General features: G+C 39.7%; 1 protein-coding gene across 3 annotated transcripts in view; it reads right to left on the minus strand.

The window, feature by feature from the left end:
* Nucleotides 1–255: 255 nt before the first annotated feature.
* The window catches only part of LOC131248937 (acylamino-acid-releasing enzyme), a 71,325-nt gene continuing 48,412 nt past the window's right edge, over nucleotides 256–23,168 (minus strand). For all 3 annotated transcript variants that reach the window (XM_058249465.1, XM_058249464.1, XM_058249466.1), the window contains exons 13-18: nucleotides 15,167–15,227; nucleotides 14,894–15,016; nucleotides 14,138–14,335; nucleotides 3,728–3,796; nucleotides 1,830–1,906; nucleotides 256–646 (exon numbers count right to left, since the gene is read on the minus strand). In XM_058249465.1, coding sequence (XP_058105448.1) covers nucleotides 583–646; nucleotides 1,830–1,906; nucleotides 3,728–3,796; nucleotides 14,138–14,335; nucleotides 14,894–15,016; nucleotides 15,167–15,227 — 592 coding nt within the window. In that variant the 3' untranslated portion in view covers nucleotides 256–582. The remainder of the gene's footprint in view (nucleotides 647–1,829; nucleotides 1,907–3,727; nucleotides 3,797–14,137; nucleotides 14,336–14,893; nucleotides 15,017–15,166; nucleotides 15,228–23,168) is intronic.

The raw sequence follows: 23,168 nt of genomic DNA on the forward strand, positions 1-23,168 counted from the left end.
TTAGCGAAAAATGGAACATTTAGATCGGTTGCGCCAATGCTTCAAAAGAAATGAATGGTTCAAAAAATTGGCAAGTTCTTTCTAGTCGTCTACCTGTTTCGGACACTGGCCTAAATGATGAGTAGACCAACTTGAGTTCAGGTCCAGGTGAACACATGGTGAGCCCAGCTGATCAACAGCTTCTGTATTCAAAACATGTGCCAGATAGGCACGTGTGGGTCTGATATAAAGACTTTACAATCCACACCTCTAGGATTGGCAAACCTATTTAAATTTTAAGTTGTAAACACTCAGTAAATATGAGGCTTGCAATATAGTGGAATAGGCATAGAGCCACATTTCACAACTACATTATTGGATTGAGTCCCTATCCAGCCATGACCAACTTAACAACAACAAAAGAAGACATTTTCTCTGTTCTTCTTTGTTATTGATCTGATATTAAATCAGAATCCTTTGATCTGTTCTCTAAACATGAAGCTGGATTGAAGTAAAATGCATGTTTTCATCAAATGAGGGGATTGGAGGCCTTACGAAATACGCCCATGATTTGGTCAAATTGCTACCTCATGGAAAGCCCCCTCACTTGCAATGAGTTTTGAACCAAACTCCAATGTTGAGGAAGCTTTCGAAGTCTGATTGCGGCCTGCAACAAAAGAACAAGCTCGAGAATAACACTCAAAACAGCACACTTGTTTTTCTGTTGTGTGCATGTGGGTAGGGCTGACAACAGGTTGGATTTGTGTTGGGTCCTATAGTATCGATACCTGGAATAACTGGTTTTGGATCTTGTCGGGTCCGGGCCTCGTTCTTGATGACCCAGACCTAGATCTGCTCGGATTAGGACCTTCCAGGTACCCATCAGATCTTTGAATATAGGTTTGAGTTGGCTTCGAGACAAATAAGAGCCCATCCGATGGATGGATTAGATTGCACACACATGCCACTTTGACACGTATGGTTGGTAAACGGGCTCTCTTATGTATGTATGGCTTAGGAAGCATAATTTCTTTGCTAGAATTATCAATATATAGTTAATGGGTTTTGCTAATGTCCTCACCTTCATGGGGATGTTTAAGTGACAGGTGGAGTGTCTAATCATTGACCCGGGTCGTTCATTCATTAATATGATCGGGAGCAAGCCATGGTGAAAAAAGCACACAGATCGGATGATTGTAAATACACAATCAATAGCATGGAAAGCGGATGGTCAAGATTGATTAGAGAAAAAAAAAGAGTCCAAACATTATCTTGAAACATCTATTTGGTAGATTCAACTCCTTATTGCTTGTGATTCTAAAGTAGCATTTTGGTTTGATGATTCTAACTGTGATCTGTGGCTTGTAAAAAGAAACAGACGGCTGTAACAAGTTGTCCCCATTCAAAGGGTTGTGATCATCTGATGAGCATAATTTTTTCACCATGGCTTTCTTGTAAGTTGTAATTGTATGAATGGGAACGACCTGGATCAATGATTGGACACTCCACGTGTCACTTAATAGCAAAACCCATAGTTAATATATGTAATACTGTTAAAACCAACTTGGACCTGACCAGACCGATTTTAACTTGGTCCAAGTGGATGGACCTGACTTGAACCTGACAACCCCAATTTCTGACCTACTCCAAAAAATGTGAGACCCGAACCTGACCCATTCTTTTTATGGGTGCGAAAATAAGACCTGGAACCATCAAATTGGGAGAGATCATTGGGTACTTGCCAGTCCAGGTACCCATTGACAGCCCTAAAGGTTGGATGCATATGCATGTCTGTGTATGCATATGAGTGAGATTGATAAACTATATTGTGATGCAAGAAAAGAGCAGACCTTTCAATTGCATGTACATCATTGGGAAATATGACCACCTTGACCTGGACTCCTTTCTCCTTCAGAGCCCGAGCATACTACACATTTCAAACACAAAAGGAAAAAGACTGAATTACAACAGCAATACACAAAGGCAACTATGATAGGTTTCTCTAAGTTATCATGCATAAAAAGCTAATGAAAAGGATGGACTCAATCAAATATTAGTAAATCTAAGATGAGCTGAAACATTAATTCTGCAGCAATGGCATAAGAAGACAAGTATAGAAAGAATCACATTCTATATAGTGGGTGGTTAGAAGAATCTGATGCCACCACTCCAGAAGCAGAAGCTTGAAGTTCAGAAACTCTGGCCAAAATTATTTTCTGGTTTGGGGAAGTGCCCCTTATGGTTGCCCTTGGCCAAACAGAGTCATGTTACTCCTGAACTCCTGTTCTAGTCCATTGCCGTTTGTACTTTCGCTCATGAGTTCAAATTCTTTAAGAGCATGGTTTGTGCAGCAAGTTCAGTTGAAAAGCACATAACTATCCACAGGGTTTATAATACTAAGCAAGATAGTGAAAAGACCAGAAAAGACTGAGAAAACAATCCCCTTGGCCTCCGCCTAGGCGGTCATGTGTGGAACAAGGCTCCAGAAAAAAAGAAAAAGGTATTTGCATCAACAAGCACGTAGGTAGCTTTTATATATATATATATATATATATATAGAGAGAGAGAGAGAGAGAGAGAGAGAGAGAGAGAGAGAGAGAGAGAGAGAGAGATGCTCCCCTGCACACCTACGCACGTGCGCACCTTTGCACACGTGTCATGGATGTCTAATCTGAACGGTCCATGTGATGCGGAATCCAATGAAACTTTGTGTGAGAAATTTTCACCCTGATCCAAATTTCTGGTGGGCCATAGCAAAGATAAATGAAAATCAAGGGAGGAAACTGTTTTAATTTTTTATGGCCCATCAAAGTTCTAGATCAAAGTAAAACTTGGTCCTGGGGGGTTTCACGAGGTGCTGCTTCACATGAACGGTTCAGATTTTGGATCCACATCACGTATGATGGGTTCTCAAAAAAGTTCGTATGTAATAGGTACGAACCGGTTCGCAGGTGAGCGTTTCCGTATATATATATATTATTTTGGGCAGATTTAGTACCTTAATTATCATAAATATGTACAGGGAGCCACTATTTACACCCTCTCTAACTGATAAATACACCCACCCTTTACGATTTGGATTTTACAATAGTTTACTATTGTAAAACCAAAATTGGAAATGGTGGGTGTGTCTATTAGTCAGAATAAATAGCAATTCCCAGAATATGCATGTGAATTATTGATTGCATCATATATAAAGGTAATGACATGGAATGCCTAGGCTTGAATAATGTAGGCAGTCATCTGGGCCTTATGTGATACATAGGCAACTGGTCAACTGCCTAGGTAATCACTCAAAACCTGGGATGATTGGCGAAGCAGCTATATCGACTCGCCTTTACTTTTATAAATGCAAGTTTTATGTAGCTAAGTTACTCCACTCTCGGGGTCCTTAGTTTTGTTACTTATGTTTCAACTTCTTTCTATAGTGGAATTCAATCCCCCAATCAAATGATAAAAGAAAACAAGACGTGCTTGTAATCAGATTGATGCCATAAAGCAAGACACATGTAACCCACACTTCATACATATGCACTCATAATGTGGAAAGATCATAAATTTCAATGACCCCTCAATAGAGGTTGTTGGTGAATTCAGCTAAGTAAAATTATTTTTTTTCCCTAAATGACGGCCATTTATTTACTATTTGTTACTTGTATTAGTCATGGAAGCACCTGCAGCAATGACAACTCCAAAGTAACATGGATTTGCTAGCCACATTGATCTAGAAGGGAATGTATTATCTTACCTGCAAGCCATTAGAAACTGGAACTCGAAGATCCTGAGCTCCCAAAAGGAAAAGGACAGGTGATTTGACCTGTAGATACCATCAAATTCATGGAGATTAGCTAAAGTACATTGAAAATCATAGAATCCCTTTCACTCAGTTAAATCTGACAGTGCTCACATTACTTTGTAAGAGAAACTAGTGCAACATGTTTGCCTAGTTTCATAGCAACAGTGATATCGTAGATGCAGAATACAAGTGGAAAGCTAACTTGAAAGAACTGAAATAGATGGAAGGCAAGTAATCTAGAACTTATAAAAAACACATCAAGCTCATCTCCATTCAGGAAAATTCATAGTTAGCATGTTTGAACGTTTCATGGAGTGAAACAATGATACTCTGGATCACTATAGTCATGTAACATTTTTGAAGACTTCAATTGGTGTTGGATTCTAAAGAAACTATAAACATGTCCTTAAACATGTTTATATGGATCTCAATATGACAGTTAAGAGAGAGAGAAAGCAATGGCAATTGTATTCTAGATTATAATAATCAAATAACAATGCTGAAGACTTTAATTTGGTGTTGGATTTTAAAGAAACTATATATATGCTCGGATACATCTCTATATGACAGTTAAAAGAGAAATACAGCAAGGGTCCACATGCGATAAAAGAAGGGCACACTCCAGTGGTACTGGTACCACTAAGCTTACAGGGATACCAAGCAGATGTGGGGCCCAAGTGATGTATCTGCACCATCCAACCCATTTATCAGATGCATCACCTCCAAAAACCCCTAGCTTCCAAAACTCAAGCCTGATCCAAAATCAAGGCGAGCCATCAGCCATAACAAAGGGAAAGAACTAGGAAGGAACCACAACTTGAATTCTAAAGTGACCCACATGAGTAGTAAGATAGCATGAGTCTTGGCCTGATTAAAGCAACTGAATGGCCTTGATTATATATAAACAACACAGTACAACACCCCCCAACGGTGAGCATTCCCTTTCTATATGTTCCCCGTGTTGTGGCCCACCCAAGTTTTTCATCGGAATGATTTTTGGGCTAGAAGCATTTTCTGAGGTGACGCATCTTATGGAAAGGTTGGATTCCATGAAAACATCACTGGGCCCCACATCTATGCAGTACAACCGTAAGCTTACGGTGGTACCACCGTACCAGTACCACTGAAGCGCATCCCATAAAAGAGGTGCCAAGTATTTGATTGTCATGATCATCCAATATGGGGGATATTTGTTGCATGGATCATCCACACTGGTTGGATAACTGAGCCATGTTTCCCAGTTGCACAAAGTGAAAAACCCAAGCGTGTCTTAGAAGGGGAGTTATATGATACTCAGGTAGTGTATGATGCTTCAATACACATGCACTCATAAATTGTACAAGTGGCATGCGTTAACTCAAATTAAAGAGATTGAATTTACAAACCCCTGTAGGTAAGTCAATCTCAAAATCAGATTGTATGAACAACCCTATCCTCATATTTGGGGATACTTGTTTGTTGAAATATGGCCATTGGATTTTTATTTTTGTTTTCTCTTTAACTGTCTAATAGATTCAGGGTGAAAGCTATGGTGTAAGTTTGACGCCAGCAGCCGACATGACGCAACCCTCTATCCGGTGTGGGGACGGCAATGAGAGGACAAAACTCCCATAGGCACAACGTAATAGAATATTGCATAGGTTAATTACAATCAAGTTCTATCTAATAGCCTATTACATGGGTTGTTACAATCAACAGGTGATCGTACTTGCCCATAGAACTGAGAAGGATGTTGCCCACATTATTCAAGCTAGGTGGAAGAACGGAGATGTGCCTTTGGAGTTTTATGTGATAGGCTTGTACCACTCAAACTAAAAGGGATTTTTTTATAGGATAGCTATAAGGCCAGCCATGCTTTGGGGGACAAAATATTGGGTACTTACAGAACAACATGTTCATAGGATGAGTGTAGCTGAAATGACGATATTGGGATAGACGACTACAAGATGAGGATGGATAGAATTATAAATGAATGCATTAGAGGGAACTTGAGTAGCAACAATCGGTAATAAGATGAGGGAAAGTGTACTTGGAATCTTAGATGGTTTCGTCAGGTGCAATGGAGAGACGAACCACACCGGTTAGGAGCAAGTTGGTACAAGTTGAAAGCTCTAAAAGGGCAAGGGGAAGGCACACAAAGACGTGGATGGATGTAGTAAGAAAAGACTTGATGACCTATGGTTTAACTGAAGGTTTGGCCCTTGGAGAGGAATGGTAGAATAGAATTTATGTAGACGATCCCAATTGATTAGGATAAGGCTTGGATGATGATGATGAAGAAACTATCCAGTAGATGTCCACCAATCTGAGAGTTATATAAACAATTAATTGTAATTTTTGGTTCATGATACATCTAAACTGGGAACCATAATTTGGACAGTTTAATTTGATTTAGTTGCATGCCATATATGAAGTTTCATATAACTAAACTACATGCCATATATGCACTTTCTGAGTACTTTCTAATTGCATGTGTATCATCCATCGCACTTTGCTAGATCATCAAAGTTTTCTCACCATACAAACTCTCTGAGAGAGCAATGTATAATACCACCAAGGGGTTGTTTGGATCTGCAAAAATCTTCATTTCAGATAAAACTGTCCTTGATAATGGAGGCATCCATGGCTTGGATGCCTTAAGTATGGTGGAAAAGGGCTTGCATCAGATGTGGGTTTCTACATAAACTGAATATTTAGGCTTCCATCCTAAAAGCCGAAACATTGATATCCATGAAAGAAAGCATCCACAAAAATTGCTACTTTGCCTGCATCCCCACCAGATGCAACCCAATATTACATGGCCCAGATTTTAAAAGAGAGCAAGTTCACATTTTAGTCCACTCGGTACATGGCCCGAATCTCGCATACATGTGCCACTTTGGCCTATGTGCCACAATTCACCTATTCAATAAATGCTCCTATGGGTGCACTTTGGAATTGTCAAACATGAACATGACTTCCACAAGTTGTCATCCAAACAGAACATCTCAACATCTAGGAAACTCTACATGTGGGTATCCAATACAAAATATCCATTGAACCCTTTATCCAGGATCTAAAGATCCATGGATATGGAATTCCATTGCAAACCCACTTTTGTGGATCGAAACAACCCTTTTGCTGACAATATTCACAAGTTGGGCTTGTAGTCCAAGTTATGGAGTTCAAGTCTCAGGGAAGGGGATCCCTTATTGTTGTGAGTTCTAGCCAAGTACTCTAATTTATTTATTTTTTAAAGGATCCAGTGATGCAAACCGTTGTTCATGTAGAAATGACAATGCGCTTGGGCTGTAATGTAAAAGTTGATGACCACCAAAATCAGTGCTGCATAATCATGTTTGACAATGTGGCAATTACATCAGTGCCAAGTGAAAATAGCATGAACATAAAACCCATGCAATAGTGTCAGAATAATCTACATGGCAACCTCAAGAGCAAGGCTTACAGGAAAGGATCAACTCATATTCCTTCAGTTATGTACTAGAAAACATAGTAAGATAAACCCAAGCGAAAAGAAACTATACCAAATGACTATATCAAAAGACCCTGCAGAAAACCCATGTTACAACTTATATATACAGGAGGCTTGCTTGGACTTCAGGCTAACCACCTAATTAATCTTCAACCAAAATAGCAATTAATCCAGTTTTTACAAAATAATAAATAAATAAATCCATGCCACGTAGAGCCCATTGGCAGGACCGATCTTCAGGTGGGGCTGATCTAGTTGTGGTTATGATCATGGTCCTCTAGTGTCAAAGACGACAATCCACAAAATGCATTTGATAATCTTGGTCCATGAGCACCTTGATTGGGAGCCGCTGGCAGTTAATGGTGCTCAAGATCTTAGCTTGGACATGAACTACATTAGACTCGGGAAAATCTTATCCTGGAGTCTATCCAAGAGAAGCTAATGCGGGGGCATTTTCACACCGGGCTCGAGTGGGGTGGCCTGTGGGATGTAGGGGCACACTTGGGGTGGGCGGCCCGCGGAACCCATGGATTTGGGGCCCATGTGAGGCGGGTGGCTCGTGTGAAGTGAAACCCATAGATTTGGGGCCCACGCGGAGGGAGGACCTAACCCATGCTCTATTAGTTCAAGCTTTTAGAGCAAGTAGTTAATTGTCCTGCATCAAATTGGTATCAGAGTGGGAGGTCTCGTGTTCGAGACTCCTCACTGGGGGTGATTAATGCGGGGGCATTTTCACACCGGGCTCAAGTGGGTGGCGTGTGGGATGCAGGGGCACACTTGGGATGGGCGGCTCACGGAACCCATGGATTTGGGGCCTGTGTGAAGCGTAACCCATGGATTTGGGGTCCACGAGGGGGCGGAACCCATGGATTTGAGGCCCACGAGGACGGTTCGGTTGAAGACCTAACCCATGGATTTGGGGCTTGGGCTATGAGATAAAGGGATTAATTTGTCATGCTTTATCAGTTCCAGCTTTTAGAGTAAGTGGTTAATTGTCCTGCATCAGAAGCACAACGATGTATGCTTCGCACTAAACGTCACAATAGACGGTTACAAACACACTGGAATTTTATCGCTATACCAACTTGACACAGGAATTTAGCTCTGTAACCAACTAGTGCAACCTTGTTGATGAAAATTGATAGGTTGTATAGTGCAGAAGCGAAGCAGAGTCAGTGTGGCACAAAGGGGTCATCAACGGACCCATCTAGGTCAAGACTCTTTCTAGATCTGGCGCTACAGATGTTGTAGAATAATCATCAAAGATGAAACCAAGCCTGGGATTGGTTCCTAACATACCACTAGCCAGAACAAGTAATTGATCGATCATTGGGCAATGTCAGAAAGTGGCATATCAATCACTTAAAAGGCTAAATAAGTGGCTTGATAAGCATGTGTTTCAATTTCATTCTGAAATTGGCCCATCAAAAATTGGCAAAAATACAAAAAAGGGAAACTTACTGAACAAGCACTCACTCTATCCCTAGCAACTAAATACAATAAATAAATCCTTTGAATTTCGAGGATCATTTGAGCAATCCCATGCATTAGTTCTTTTTTCCCTCTAAAGCTAATCAAATATTTGTTGAGTAGAACTGGGCTATTAGTGAACACTATTGATGAATGGAACTTGGCCATTAGCAGCCTGCTTATATCATATTTTGTTATTAATTGTATGTTAATGTGTGTTATATGTTAAGAGACATATTAAGGATTCTCTCTTGTAGCCCATGTGTAAACCAAGAAATGGACAAGACAACCTCGATGATCATTGAATAGCTGTGGTATTATAGTTCTTGAGTAACTAGAATTCCATAACTACTCAAGTGCATATGAGTAACCCAATATTTATTAATGTGGTTTTCATGTGTGATGTGGAACTAACAAGTTGGGATCAAGGTGTCCCGTATCGGTATCGGTTGGCGTAACGGCGCAAATTTTTTTTTCGCCAAAAAAATATGAAAAAATATGGATTAAATCCGAAATATTCTAAGCATTCCAAATATGCATTCATTTATAAATTGGAACATGTTTATGGTGGTGTAACGGTCTACTCTTTGGTGAGAAGTTGTATCGGATTGTCTGATGAATTTATGAACCAGATAACCTGAATTTGACTACAAAATTCATATATTTAATTTTCTAAATATCTAATTTATATACTTAACAACTTGATATCATTTCTCCCAATAGTTCTTTAAAAAAATGAAATTAAATTCAAGTAGATGGCGTTGCAAATTTGGGGCTGACTTGGAGGACCAATCTATACACCAAATTAGCCTCAAATTCATGCAATTTATTGTCATTATCCCACTTATGAATTGGTGGACATTTATTGGATAGTGAATCATGAAAAAAATCAAAAGGCCCTATTTTTAAAAATAAAAGTCCACAAATTAACAATTAAAACTATTCAAACAATTTGATTTTGGCATTGTGAGTTAGCAATTGCAGTCCATAATTTAATTGCTAAATTTTAAGTTAATATATGTCTCGTGTACAATTTTTTAAGGCTCGAATTAGGCGGGACTTGGACTGTGAAGTGTAGCACACGTGTCAAAGTTTTTTGGGCCCTACCCATTTTGCCAAATAATTTTAGGGCATGAGCCCAAAAATGAGGCACATCGAAAGCTCAGGTGGACTACACCATAAGAAACAACAATAATTAAACATTCACCATTAAAAATTTATTGGGGGCTACAAAAGTTTTAGATCAAGCTGACGTATGTGTTTTATCTTCATCCACGTCAGTGTGACCCAATTAATAGGTTAGATTGAAAATAAACATTACAGTGGACCTTAAGAAAATTTTAATGGTGAGCATTCTATAACCATTGTTTCCTATGGTGTGGTCCACCTGAGATTTGGATATTATTAATTTTTTAGATCCTGACCTAAAATGACGTGGCAAAATGGATGGACGACATGGCTTATATCATATTTTGTTATTAATTGTATGTTAATGTGTGTTATATGTTAAGAGACATATTAAGGATTCTCTCTTGTAGCCCATGTGTAAACCAAGAAATGGACAAAACAACCTCGATGATCATTGAATAGCTGTGGTATTATAGTTCTTGAGTAACTAGAATTCCATAACTACTCAAGTGCATATGAGTAACCCAATATTTATTAATGTGGTTTTCATGTGTGATGTGGAACTGGGACACCCTGGTTGGGATGGATTAGTCTCCACCATTGGCACTTTGTAGCTTATTCCCTTCACCGCAGGAGTGTGAATACTATTAGATTATGAGTACTATAATGTACAAGTCTCCTAACCGGGAGGCCCATCATGCTTGCTATAGATTGGATTGATTATCCACCAACTTTGACGAGCAAACACTTAAATGTCCTAGTGGGCCGGACCTTGACACGCCTTTTGAAGTTACCTTGGTGGCCAACATACATGTGTAATTGGCATACATATTAAGATGTAATTGAAGCCTTGAGTGTGTAAACATGGGACCCACTAGTCTCCCTGGACTTTGTGGTTAGATCTAGTCAATCGGACCGCCCGTCGAGTATTTTATGGATGGCAAGCCCACTCAAATGATTTCACAAGTCTTCTCAAATGTTTTCGACCATTAAAACTTTTTATTTCAGTAGAAGCCTTTTAGATCTAATGGTTGAAAACATTCGAGAAACCTTTTGAAAATAGTTAAGTCAGCTGGCCAATCATAAAACACTTCAAGGATAGTCTGATCAACAAGATCTAACCACAACTTAAGTCTTGGGAGACTAATGGATCCAATGTTGGTTCACACAAGATTTCAACTGCATCCTAATCTGTGTGCGCAATCACACCTGTATGTCAACCACCAATGTAACCTCAAAAGGTATGTCAAGGCCCACCACACTATGGCCATGAAGTCTTTACCTAATCTCAGGTCAAAGGAATAGTCAAAGTTGGTGTATGATCAAGTCAATCCATAGCGAGCATGATGGGCCTCTCGATCAAGAGATGACGCAATCCTCCAACGCGAATATCACAATAGTCGTAATCTAATGGTATTCTCACTCCTATGTGGTGAAGGGCATAGGCTATAATGTGCTTGATGTTGGAGAATAATGCATCCTAACTCGTCATTGGTTCCACATCACACACGATAGCCACATTAACAAATCCCGGGTTGCCCATACCCACCAGAGCATTTATGGAATTTAGGGTACTCAAGAACCATGATACCATAACTCTCCCATGACCATCAAGGCTATTGTTCCTACTTTCCCCCTAGGCCTATAAGAGAATCTTTAAGAAATCCCTACAACCTTCTTTACATTCAACACACATTTTTACATAATTAATAACAAGCGAAGATACAAGCAAGCCACTAATAGCCAAGCTCCATTCATGAATATGAGTCACCAATGACCCAACTGCAAACAACAAACATTTGATTGGCTTTAAGGGACATATATCTAACAATATAATTAACTAAGCATGTTGAAAAGTTCCAGAAGCATTTCCTTTTTCATATGAGTGTTGCCCTTCATAGTTAGTAGGAGATACCATTCCACATGCTAATGGCTTGCTCTTTTCTTCCATAGGACTAGCTTCAAATTTGTTTAGAGATGGGTAATACCTTTAGAGTTAGTCATTGATCTGTGGCAGGTATAGCCACTTCTATGGGATAAATAGTGGTCAAGATCCCTTAACTCATTACTACCTCTACAAAATTGTAGAATCTAGTGTGTAAGAGGAGTGGAAGTGGAGGACAACATCATCTGGATGCTTCCTCCTAAAAGATCAATTTAGATGTCGCTAATCATTCGATTTCACACTTCTTATGGTAAAACTAAGGTTGTAGATGGGTGTGTCTAGCAGGTGGCAGTCAATAACAATATTACTCTCCTTTTACTTAAGTAGGTGCTAAATCTCCATCTTGGTTTATCTAAACTTCCTAATGTTTGTGTTTGACAGATAATCTGTAGCTTTCGATGATAATTACCAATTATTGTGACTTTAAGACAAGAAAATGATAATGTGTGACATAATAAAAATCATGATAGTTTTTCTTTTTTCTCTTTCTTTTTTTAATAGAAAAATCATGATAATTTGGAAAAACAGAAGGGCGTTGCACTTTAAGGTTGAAGAACAGAAGAATCACCCAAAGAATAAGCTATCCGCTCATGTAATGTATCCTTATCTCTTTTGTTTATCAGTAGTTACACTGGATCGAACTCACAACCTCAAGGTTGAAACATGGCACTCTTATCTTCACGTCCCTAGTTTCACCAGTCCAGAACTAGAAATAGTGGTCTCCCTCATTCGTTCTAGTCAACCATCTCCTGTCTAAAACCTACCATGTGCAACTTACATTTCCATAAGCATCCATAGAATCAAACAATATGAAGTTTTCCAGCCCTGCACACTTTTACGCATGGCGCATGTGCCAATAGTATGAGACATCTAAGGCATGTGTAAGGGGGGGCCCACCATGCAGATGACATGGTGTAAAAGAAATGCCAGCCATATCAGTCAGGTCCCATGCAGGCTTTGAAGATGGAACACCAGCATGTATTTCAAATCATCCATTTTTTCCTTACTGGGGGCAGCCCGTACAGATAGTGGACCATCCTGATTTTTCACTGGGTCATTTGGATTGTGGGACCACCATAAGCATGAGTCAGATGTTCCACACTTGCCAGGTTGCCACATGTGAAGGTTCATTCATATCTGGTGCATGAGAGACTAGCAAACCTCTCAACACTTTGTAAATAGCGTGATTTATTGCGACTAGAAATGGTAGCCACCATCATCATAACCTTCTCCCGGCTATTTGGTTCGGCTTGCATAGTCCCTCATCAAATTTGAAGCCTGGAACTATCATCATTGATTGGCAAAAGTTTGCTACTGGGACTTGGGATTGGCCGGTATATTTCTACTAGATGGAATTGAACTACATACTGAAATATTTTTCATAATATGGAAATAATTTTATACCTTGGAATATGTTGGGATGGAGAATATTCTTCAACCGCTTCTCTAGACTTTCTAGAGAATCAGAGCATAATTAATCAATTTTCATGTCCACACAATGCCAAACAAACTGGAGCCGAGTTGCCATTCAGTTAAAATTCCTCTAAGCCTCGAAGGTTTCAAGCATGGGTGCCGTGTTGCCAAAACTAGCATTTAACATGTATGTTCATACAGGTAGCCTACCATGTACCCATACCACATATAGGGTTCACCAGGGTAACTGCTAACCATGGTTTCAAAATAGTTATCAAACTAATTGGTTCAGATTTATTTTTTTTTCTTTTATGTATTAAGTATATCCAACAAAGAGCTCAGCTAAGCCCACACGCATGTGCAATAAATCTCACGTACACACCACGCATGGGCCAGCATGGGATGATATGTCCAAGATCCAATCCATCCATTAGAATGGCACTACTATATTGATGCCCTAGCCCAAGAATCCCATTGATCCACTGGTCAAGTGGGCCACAGTTTGCAAAAACTTGGCTGAAGTTTTTTAGCCCATCCACCTGTTTCCGATATTGGGGCCCACATGCTGACTGGACCAAATTTATTTTTGGGAAAATGTAGAATGTCAGAACAACATGATGGATGGATGGGATCTCGCACCTTTATGCTATGCTGGGAGATTTGTGGTGTGTACATGAGCTTTATTACATGTGTGTGCTCTTAGCAAAGCTCTCCAAGAAATAGTGTCCATAGGGTATATGAAACTTTTAACTCCACAGTATGTGTTTTTTTTTTTTTTTTTTTCAAATTGTTGGTTTCTCACATTTAGATGTCTATGCATAGCAAGATTTAGGTGTAAGAAAAATCAACTATGGAAAAACTTTGGCAGCTTTCAAACATGAAACATATTTAAACATAAGGAGAATTATTATGCTATTTTAGTTATTTAGCATACCTTTGAAAGGTGTGAAATGGGTGACTTGCTGTGGAGGAGGTGTAGATGTTCCGCTGAAGGTGCCTCCGTAAATATAGCTTTTCCTTCACTACCGTAGGACTCCACATAACACCAATCAGGAATGTCTGATGTCCCAACCATCAATGCGAGGTTACAAACAGGATTTCTGACAGCAGCAACAGCAAATCTATCTGGTGCCTGCAGTGAACAGAAAACCAAGATGGAAATGTTAATGAATCATGTGACTGCTTGGACTCTTGATTTGTAAATGGATATGCTTTGCACCAAATATCAGTTCAGGTAATGTAGTAAAATCCATGATTAAGAAACAACTATAGAGGAATAGATGATTGAGAAAAGGAATTACAGGATCCTAAACCTCAGGGAGATGTAAGGGCATTCAACACATGGTGGGTCCACCAGATCAATGGTCTACATTATTGAACTATGGGTCCACATGTACAGAATGCTGTCTCAGGAAACTGATCATTAACCGAGGCTCAGGATCCCCATAATCCCTTCAGTGTGTGAAATTGCTCAGATAACATACAGATTCACATATAAAAGATGGAGTGTCCATGTATCCTATTCCTCAAACAGATCAGGCATGAACATGTTAAATAAACATCACCAGGGTGCACCACAAGTGTGCCATAGTTTTATATGATGAAATGGAAGGCTACAATGGTGAGTGCGCTAGCATCTAGATGCACGTATGGATAGAGACGAAATGTAGGAACTCCGGCAACACTACACCTGGCCAATCAAGTGAGTCGTCAGAAAACCACCATGTGAACCTCCAAGAACAGCTACTTTAGATGGGTCTGCAAGTCCCTTTTCAATAACATGGTCCAAAGCTGTGAGTACATCATTGACATCCTGCACATGTTACGCATCAAACAATAAGGTCTATGCACAACTAGCGCAACAAGAAATCATTTTAAATTCATAATGGATTTAATGATCTCCGTATAGTGAAAAAATATATTGGAAAAAAAAAACCAATATTGAAGGTTAAAAACCAATCACCTGGCTCCCAACTTTGCCTGGAAGAGATTGCAATGCCTCCTCCCCAAATCCCAATGAACCTCTGAAATAATCAATGTATTAATGAATGCATAAACAAAAAAACATCAAAAAATAAATAAAGAAGCCATCTGCATTACAAAATAATCAGATAGTGCTTTGGAAAGTTTACATACCATAAAAAATCCAATATGCCTCTTTGCCATTGCCTCAATGGTTGTGCAATGCCTCATCACTTTCTATGCATCAAGCACTCCAATTTTTTAAGCCCCATTTGGTGACGGGCAGATTATGAAGCATAGAAAGTGTTGGAAGGACAGAAAGCATACAAATTTTTAGCCCCATGCTTTCCCCCTTCTTCCTCCATTGTTCAGTAGTGTATTCACTCTGGAACCGTTTTCTGACAATTTTTCATGAGATTGGGTCCTTGGCCAATCAATCTGGAGGAATTATCCATTCAGGGCAGAGGGACGTTCCAGAAACAAGGGAGAGTTCTATGGAGCCTGCTTCCGTTCGCTATATGTTGGAAGTTGCAGGAAGAACATAATAACCATATTTTCAAGGACTATCAAAATTTGACAGCGGTGATCAGCAACGAGATTATTATTATAAAAATAAAAATAAAAATAAAAAATAAAAAATAAAAAAGAAAAAGAAAAACCTCAGTGATCAAATGGGCAGCAGCATCCAAGGAATTCAGAGGTCAGCCGCCAGTGTAAATTCATGAAGAGTGGCTCCAGTGAGCATTGGAGGGCCACACCCTACCTCAGTCTCAAATCGTCTGGACCGCTCCACCGAAAGGATCATGGAAGATTAATTTCATTGTGGTATCCAACAGGTCTCAGGTAGCAGCAGGGGTTGTGGGAATATTGAAGGGCATGAACAGGCCGATTTTGCTCAACTTTTCCGGCCTGATACAGCCTTGTCCCCCAGTCCAAGCTACAACCCTTGGATGGAGAGTAGCTCTGCTCTCCTAGCAGATGTTAAATTTATCCCGCTCATCAGTGAGGGGCAAGTGGTAAAGATTATCCATTGGGCCAGTTGTGGCAATGAGCAATGATATCTTAGAGTCATCTTCAATCTCATCAGGGGTTTCACCACTAGATTAAACATGTTGGTCATTCACACTGGGTGAGAGTCAAATGTTGCTGCTGTAGAGCACAAATCAATTGTAACCTAACTCAAGCTGAAGAGACTTATTCGATGGTCACTACTAACTGCTTTTGGTCCCAAATCTTTGGGGTTGCTTTTTCCAATAAATGTTGGTTACCATTAACCAGTTTATGGATGAGTGCTATTGGAGTAGTTGGCCTGGCTCTGAGCCTACGTGCCTACAATAACTTTAATGCATTTTAGTTGCTTCTTTAAAAAATAAATAAATGAAAGAAAGAAAGAAAAGGTGTTGGAAGGGAAAATAACTCATTGTTGAAAGTTATACCACCCATTATTGAATGATAATTTCTTGCACCAAATGAAACAAGAGTGAAGTGAAAAATGTGACTAAATGATATTAAACAATACATTGACTCGTTTTCCCCTTCAGCGCATAACCCATTAATGTCCAAGAAATGACTGGTTGGTTTTGAAGGAAAATATATTTAATTGTGTGTGTATGTGAGTGATATCCATGTACTCCTGTGGAGCTCTATATGTTTTCTCGTGTTAATGTACATATGTGTGTCAGTATTTTGGACTAACATCACAACACTTATTGTCCTAAGCTTCTCTCTCCTTTGTTCTTTCTCCTCCTTCCGTCTCTTCCCCTTTAGTTTCTCCACCTCCTACTTGGTACCAGAGTAGGTTTTCTGATTTAATTGTAGTCTACAATAGTAGGGCCTACTACTAATGTCATTTGTACAACGTTAAATAAAGACAAAAATGAAAAGGTCGTCTTATTCAAAACCCCAATTATGAAATCCCTTAGTTTTGAACTACTGTGGACTTGTTTCATAGCTCTCAACTCTAGCTGTACAAATGATGTTAGCAGGGTACAATCAGGTGGACATCTAAAGCCTAAAAGCATGTGATTTGGAGGAGGATTATTTTAGAGGATTTATGATGATTTTTCTGGAATGTTTTATTGGGTTTTAGGAGTGTTGCACTGAAAAAACAAAAAGTTCAGGAAAAGTACCTTTTTGTTTCTTGCGTTGTTTTTCTTGGTGATTTTTGTGGTCACATGGATTAGATGCAGTTAGTCATTACATTCACCAGAAACAATGATCATGAAATTCCATTGAGATTTGAGGGTGTGGTGATGATTTTTGTGAGGAAAAAGTGTCATTACCATGGTTTTGAACATCGGTATCGGGAGACTATCGGTCCGACCAAAAAATGATATGATATGGGTGTTGCGTATCAATATCGGTCCGTATCGGTAAAAAAATAATTTAAGCCAAAGAATTAAGGAAAGTATTAGGATTAAAAAAGAAGAGAGAATGATAAGATATTCAAGAATTTATCCTCTCTTTATTTGTATTTTAGACATGCAATGATGGTGTATCAAACCATTCCTTGATAAGAATGTTGCTTGTCAGTTTGACTTGTTGCAGGTCAACTAAAGGGGCCCTAATTGAACACAAATCAAGCATGATTTAGTGAATTAGGGCCCATTACATTGAAATACAACAAAAAGAAGATAAAATATAAAAAACAAAGTGAAGGTCTACCATTCTTTCTGATTTTTCCCATAATGGTCCACTTCACTTTGATTTGTTGAATCCTATTCAAATCATTTGTTTTGATCCCAAAATAGGTCTAGATCTCACTTAAAATGAGTTTTTAAGCTTCCTCCATGGTTTAAATGGAAAAAAGAAGAGGAAACGTTAGTTAAAATTTGAAAAAAAAAAAAAAAAAAAGGTTCAAAAATGGGCTTTTATGCATGTATTGGCCTGTATCGGCCGATACGAGTCAGTTTTTTTCGTATTGGACTGATACAGCCCCCTATTGCATATCGTATTGTACCGATATAGATATGATATGACTATATTTGCCAATACAATACTGGTATTTAGATCTATGGTCAGTACAATCCTTGTCTTGGGTTGTTTCACAAGAATTTTTTTCGGTCTTCATGTTTTGAGGTCGTCAAGCTGTAAAATTAGTTGGGAATTCATGTTGCGGATGGTGAAGTCATCTGGGTGTGTTACTATTATGGTATTAAAAATAATGTTGATAATAATGAGTGTGGATGATGATAATAATGTTGATTCAAGTGAAGATTCTCATAGGGAGGTGACAATGGCAAGGAGAGAGATCCTGTGTACTGCTCATGAAGATGAAGAACACTGATAGATGTTTGGAGTAATGGGGTCAATTCGTGACATGGGGAATAGTGGGAGTTGGACTGTGTGGGACCAGGAGTGTTAGTGGGGGGAAGGGTGAGAGTGGGAGTCGTGATATGTTCAGTGATTTACAATGTACCTTCAGCTGACGGTAGCCTTCATATGCTCCTTTAGCTGTTGAAAGAGGTACATCTTGCGCCAGGAACTTAGATGATGCGAATGTGGAGCTAGGAGATCTTCATGTGATCCCTTTTATTTAGAAAAGAGAAGAAAAAATGCAGAAAAGGTTGAAACAAATCTGGAAACAAACTAGGTTGAGAAGCATGGAAGGGTAGTAGCCAAGCTATTCAAAGACAACAACATAGCTCTAAATGTTGCAAGCTCTCTCTATTGGCAAGCGGGAATAAATGCACTAGCAGCAGATGCCCGGTTGCATTGGCTTTCATTAACATGGTTTTTTCCTCCAGTTATTATGGATATGGGACACCTGCCCCACAGCTGGATGACGATAACATTGAGGTTGAGCAACCACAGGCAACGGTTTACTTTTAGGTGGTGACATGATTGGGGATTAATGTTTGACCTTTGACATGATTTTGATCACTTATGACTCATGAGTTTACTTTATTCTTCATGCAATAACATCTTATGGACCTATATAGCTAAACTATGTTTATATGTAGTAAAATGGTTATATAAATATAAATATATAATTGTCTCATCATTAGATTCATACTCATATAATCTTATTTATATTTAATCATTGACATTAGATATTTTGAAAATTAAATATACGAATTTTGAAGTTAATCTAAGCCTCTCAGGTTAATAAAATCATCACGCAACCCAAGATAACATTCTTGTCAAAGAACGACCCATTATGCCATCATAAACATGTTTAAAACTAGAAAAAGAACACATATTTGGAATCCTCTCATTTTTTTTTGCCTTTTTTGCAATATTTTTTCAATTTTTTTCTTTAAAAAATTGGACCATTACATCCCCTAATGTATTGGTTTAACGGCCAGCCGTAAAGTTGTTCGTTACCATTATTAAATAACACCCTGATCCATAGCTAAAGTGGTTGACTGAGTGAAAGATACCTCGTTTCAACACTGAGGTCTTGGTATCGATCCCTAGTGGGGGTGGCTAACAGTGAAGTGTGAACTGACAGTGGGTGTACTAACAAGCTAACAAAAAAAAAAAAAAAAAACACCTTGGTTACAATGCACAAAAAATGTTTGATGTAATGCTCGACCCAACTAGACAAAGGATTTCTATAAGCAATCAAGCTTTCCTTTTCCATTCATCATCCCTACCTTCATTATGCCTTTATTATCAGTTGCGGCTATAGTTCACTCACATGTTGTGCAATGTTGCACATGTCTTCACATGCCAATGTGGGTGTAGTCCTCTCTCAATTGTTGTGAGTGTAGTTTAATCACATGCTGTGCAATATTGTGCATCTCTTTGAGAGGATTTTGCATATGAACGGTGGTTTGGTGGCTCGACTGTTGTTGAGTTTGGTTATGGACTCTATTTGAAGAGAAGCTTCAATGGACCACTCAATCTATATTCTACAAACAAGCATCAACTGAAGATCTTGTATCCCACCATGTTGTGTTTAAGAGGGGGTGCTACCCATGTTAATCGTTATCATCTTCTTTGTATATGTTCCACATTGGGCATGATCAATATCCATGCTCCAACTTAAGGGGGAGTGCAAGAAAATATATGTAATTGTGTATGTGAGTGTTATCCATATACTCCTGTGGAGCTCATATTAATGTGTGTTGGTCTTTTGGGCTAACAACACAACACTTGTTGCCCTAAACTACCCCCCTCTCCTTTCTTCCTCCACTTCATGATATTAAAAAATGGTTACGTAACGGCTATAAAACTATGGGAGTTGTTACAAGATATGGGGCGGCAACTCCCATTTTGGGGGGAAAAAAAAAAGGCCCATTACAATGCGATACAAGGTCGAAACATTTTCTTTCTTTTAACAAATTTTAATTGTTATAGGGTTGTAATGGTTGTAACAACCTATACCATGAAAGCCATACATCTAGCATTAGAACCATTGTTTCCGTTATTGAATACCTTGCTCCTCCTCCTCCCTTCTCTTCACTTTCTGATGGTTTTACCTATATACAGAAATATATGGCCTTCTTTTTACTGCTTAAAAATATTAATAAGAAAAAGAGGGAAAACTACAAAAGTTGGAAAGAATTCCCAATACAAATCACAGGCCTTTGCAACCTTGAGAAAGGAGTGTGAACCGCAAGTAAATATCCATTTCTTCACTCACTTTTCTCAAGGCAATAGTCAAAGTATTAGGCACCTCTCTCCTAACTTTGATCTCAAGAATTTCTTAGAACTGTTGGTTATTCTCCCTACAAATTATATGGATCCTTTGTGAAGAAAGGAACCGAAGACTTTGTGTAGTGGATATTTCTACCTCATCGAACTCGCGCATCAATTACAAAATGAAAATAATCACAACTATGAATCCCTCTAGAAATATAACTTAGGTGTTAGAATGTTAAGCCTTTGTTCCCCTAGGACCTTCTGTACACATGTTTCTGGTGTCAACATACCCGGGGTTGGCTGGATTGTCGAGTGCCGATCACACCTCAAGAATTTGAGTCTGATCAACCCGAGACTCCCGTCATGGTGATCGTGCTAGCGTTGCAATCGCAATGCCGCGCGGCATGCCCTTAGATGACGCACAGTTAGGAAGATGCGAACCTGCGCACAATCTGAGACATGGTGCGCATCACAATGTGCGAGCATGATTCCCAAGGGGCACAAAAACCGAGAAATTTACCTTTGTTGTAGACCCTACCCTCATGTGCAATTACCCCCCTTACCCCTACTACATGCCAAAAGACATCACATGCCCCATAGCCTTTTCCTACTTTCCATGCACCATCATTACAAAGCTCCCCCAAAAGACCATAATGCCCCCACCTTTTTACCAAAATGCCCCTACAATGACCAAAGTACCCATATTCTTTCACATTCCCCCATGCAAGGCCAACCCCAAAGTCAAGCCACCCACCTTTCCCATGCCCCCATGCTAAAACCCTTCCTAAACTACCGCTCCTTTTGCATTCTCCCATGCAACACAAACCCCAACACCACATGTGCAAAGATCCTTCTACCCTCCAAATCTTCACAACCACTCTCTCTCATTCTCTCCATTCCAAAAATCCTCCATTGTTGCAAAGAAGAGAAAAGAGAGAGAAAAAAAAAGAAAAAAAAAGAGAAAGTAAAGGAAGCGAGGAGAGTTAAGAGAGGAGGAGGCCACCATCTGAATCCCTTGGCTGTCCAAGTCGGTCCCATGGTCCAGCAAACTGGACCGTGTGGATAGCCCCAAGACGACCCCCCTCCCCGGTTAGATGTTGGCCGAATGGTGTTGTCCCGCTGATATGGGAACCACCCGTGATGTGCATGTTATATATTATATATCATGCCATCCATCTATTTTACAAGTTGAGCCCACTTGGACCACGCTGTCCAACGGGGTAAGTGAGTCAGACCACCGCGATGCATGTATTGTGTGTATTGTGTATCATGGGCCCCATAGTGGCGGGGTCAACCCCCCCCCAATTATGCAATTCGGACCAATTTTGTTGTCACCTTTTTGAACGGCCTAAATTTGTGAGGTCCACGTGTACTTGGTCCCAAATTTTGTGTAATGGTAGTAGACTTGATATAGCATGTTCTTACCAAATTTGGGGTCAATCTGATCCGTCTAACCCTTGTATCTAAATTATGCAAATCGAACCAGGTTTGTTGTCCTAATAGCGTGTGGCCCACTATGGGCCCCACCTTGATGGATGCATTCTACACCCATGTTGTCCATCCGTTTTCCCAAATCATTCCAGGGCATGAGCCCAATAATGAGATAGATCCAATCTCAGCTGGACCGGATAACAGAAAACATTGGTGGTTAACACCCATTGTTGGGAAGTTCCTAGGCCCAACAGTAATGCTTATTGGCCATTAAGCTTGACTATGGGCCCACTACTAGTGGTGCTAGCCCACTGTGATGTTTGTATTTTATCCATGCTATTCACCTATGTAGGCCCACCATGATGTTTAGTTGCCACCCAAACCTGTCCATAAGTGGGGCCCACCTTTTGGTTCCCACATAATGCATATTTTCCCTTCATTAGGCCATCCTTGAATGATTTTGGGCCGCCCCATTTAGGCCATTGTTCGGGGCATTTGTAGGGCCCACCTTGATGCCCTACTTGGGCCTATTCTGATCGTTTGTGGGCCCCTCTAGTTGCCCTTGTTGGCCACCATTATTTGTATGGATCGGCCCGCTTATCTATGCACCTAGATAAGGTCCTATTAGACCACTCAATGTGTCCATATGGCTTGATATGGTGTGGGCCCATTGACTTGGAAGCCCACCCACGTAGAAGCTTGTGGAGGCCCATTAGAGTGGATTCCAAAAGGGCCTCACCTCTTGCTTGTGCTTCCTTATGATATAACCTGTGTATGATGTAGTTTGCTAGTTGCCTATGATAACTTGCTAGGCCGATTAATTTGGCTAGGGTATGGTGCTACACGTATAATATATGCTTAGGTGATTATACACGTATAATACATGCTTAGCTGGTTAGATATTATACACAAGTCGTATCTCATCCGCATCATGTGTATGGTTGACTAGCAGATGGTGTCTTGATCATGATAGTGTACACCCG

This window comes from Magnolia sinica, chromosome 6, assembly GCF_029962835.1.
Source record: "Magnolia sinica isolate HGM2019 chromosome 6, MsV1, whole genome shotgun sequence".
NCBI classification, from domain to species: Eukaryota; Viridiplantae; Streptophyta; class Magnoliopsida; order Magnoliales; family Magnoliaceae; genus Magnolia; species Magnolia sinica.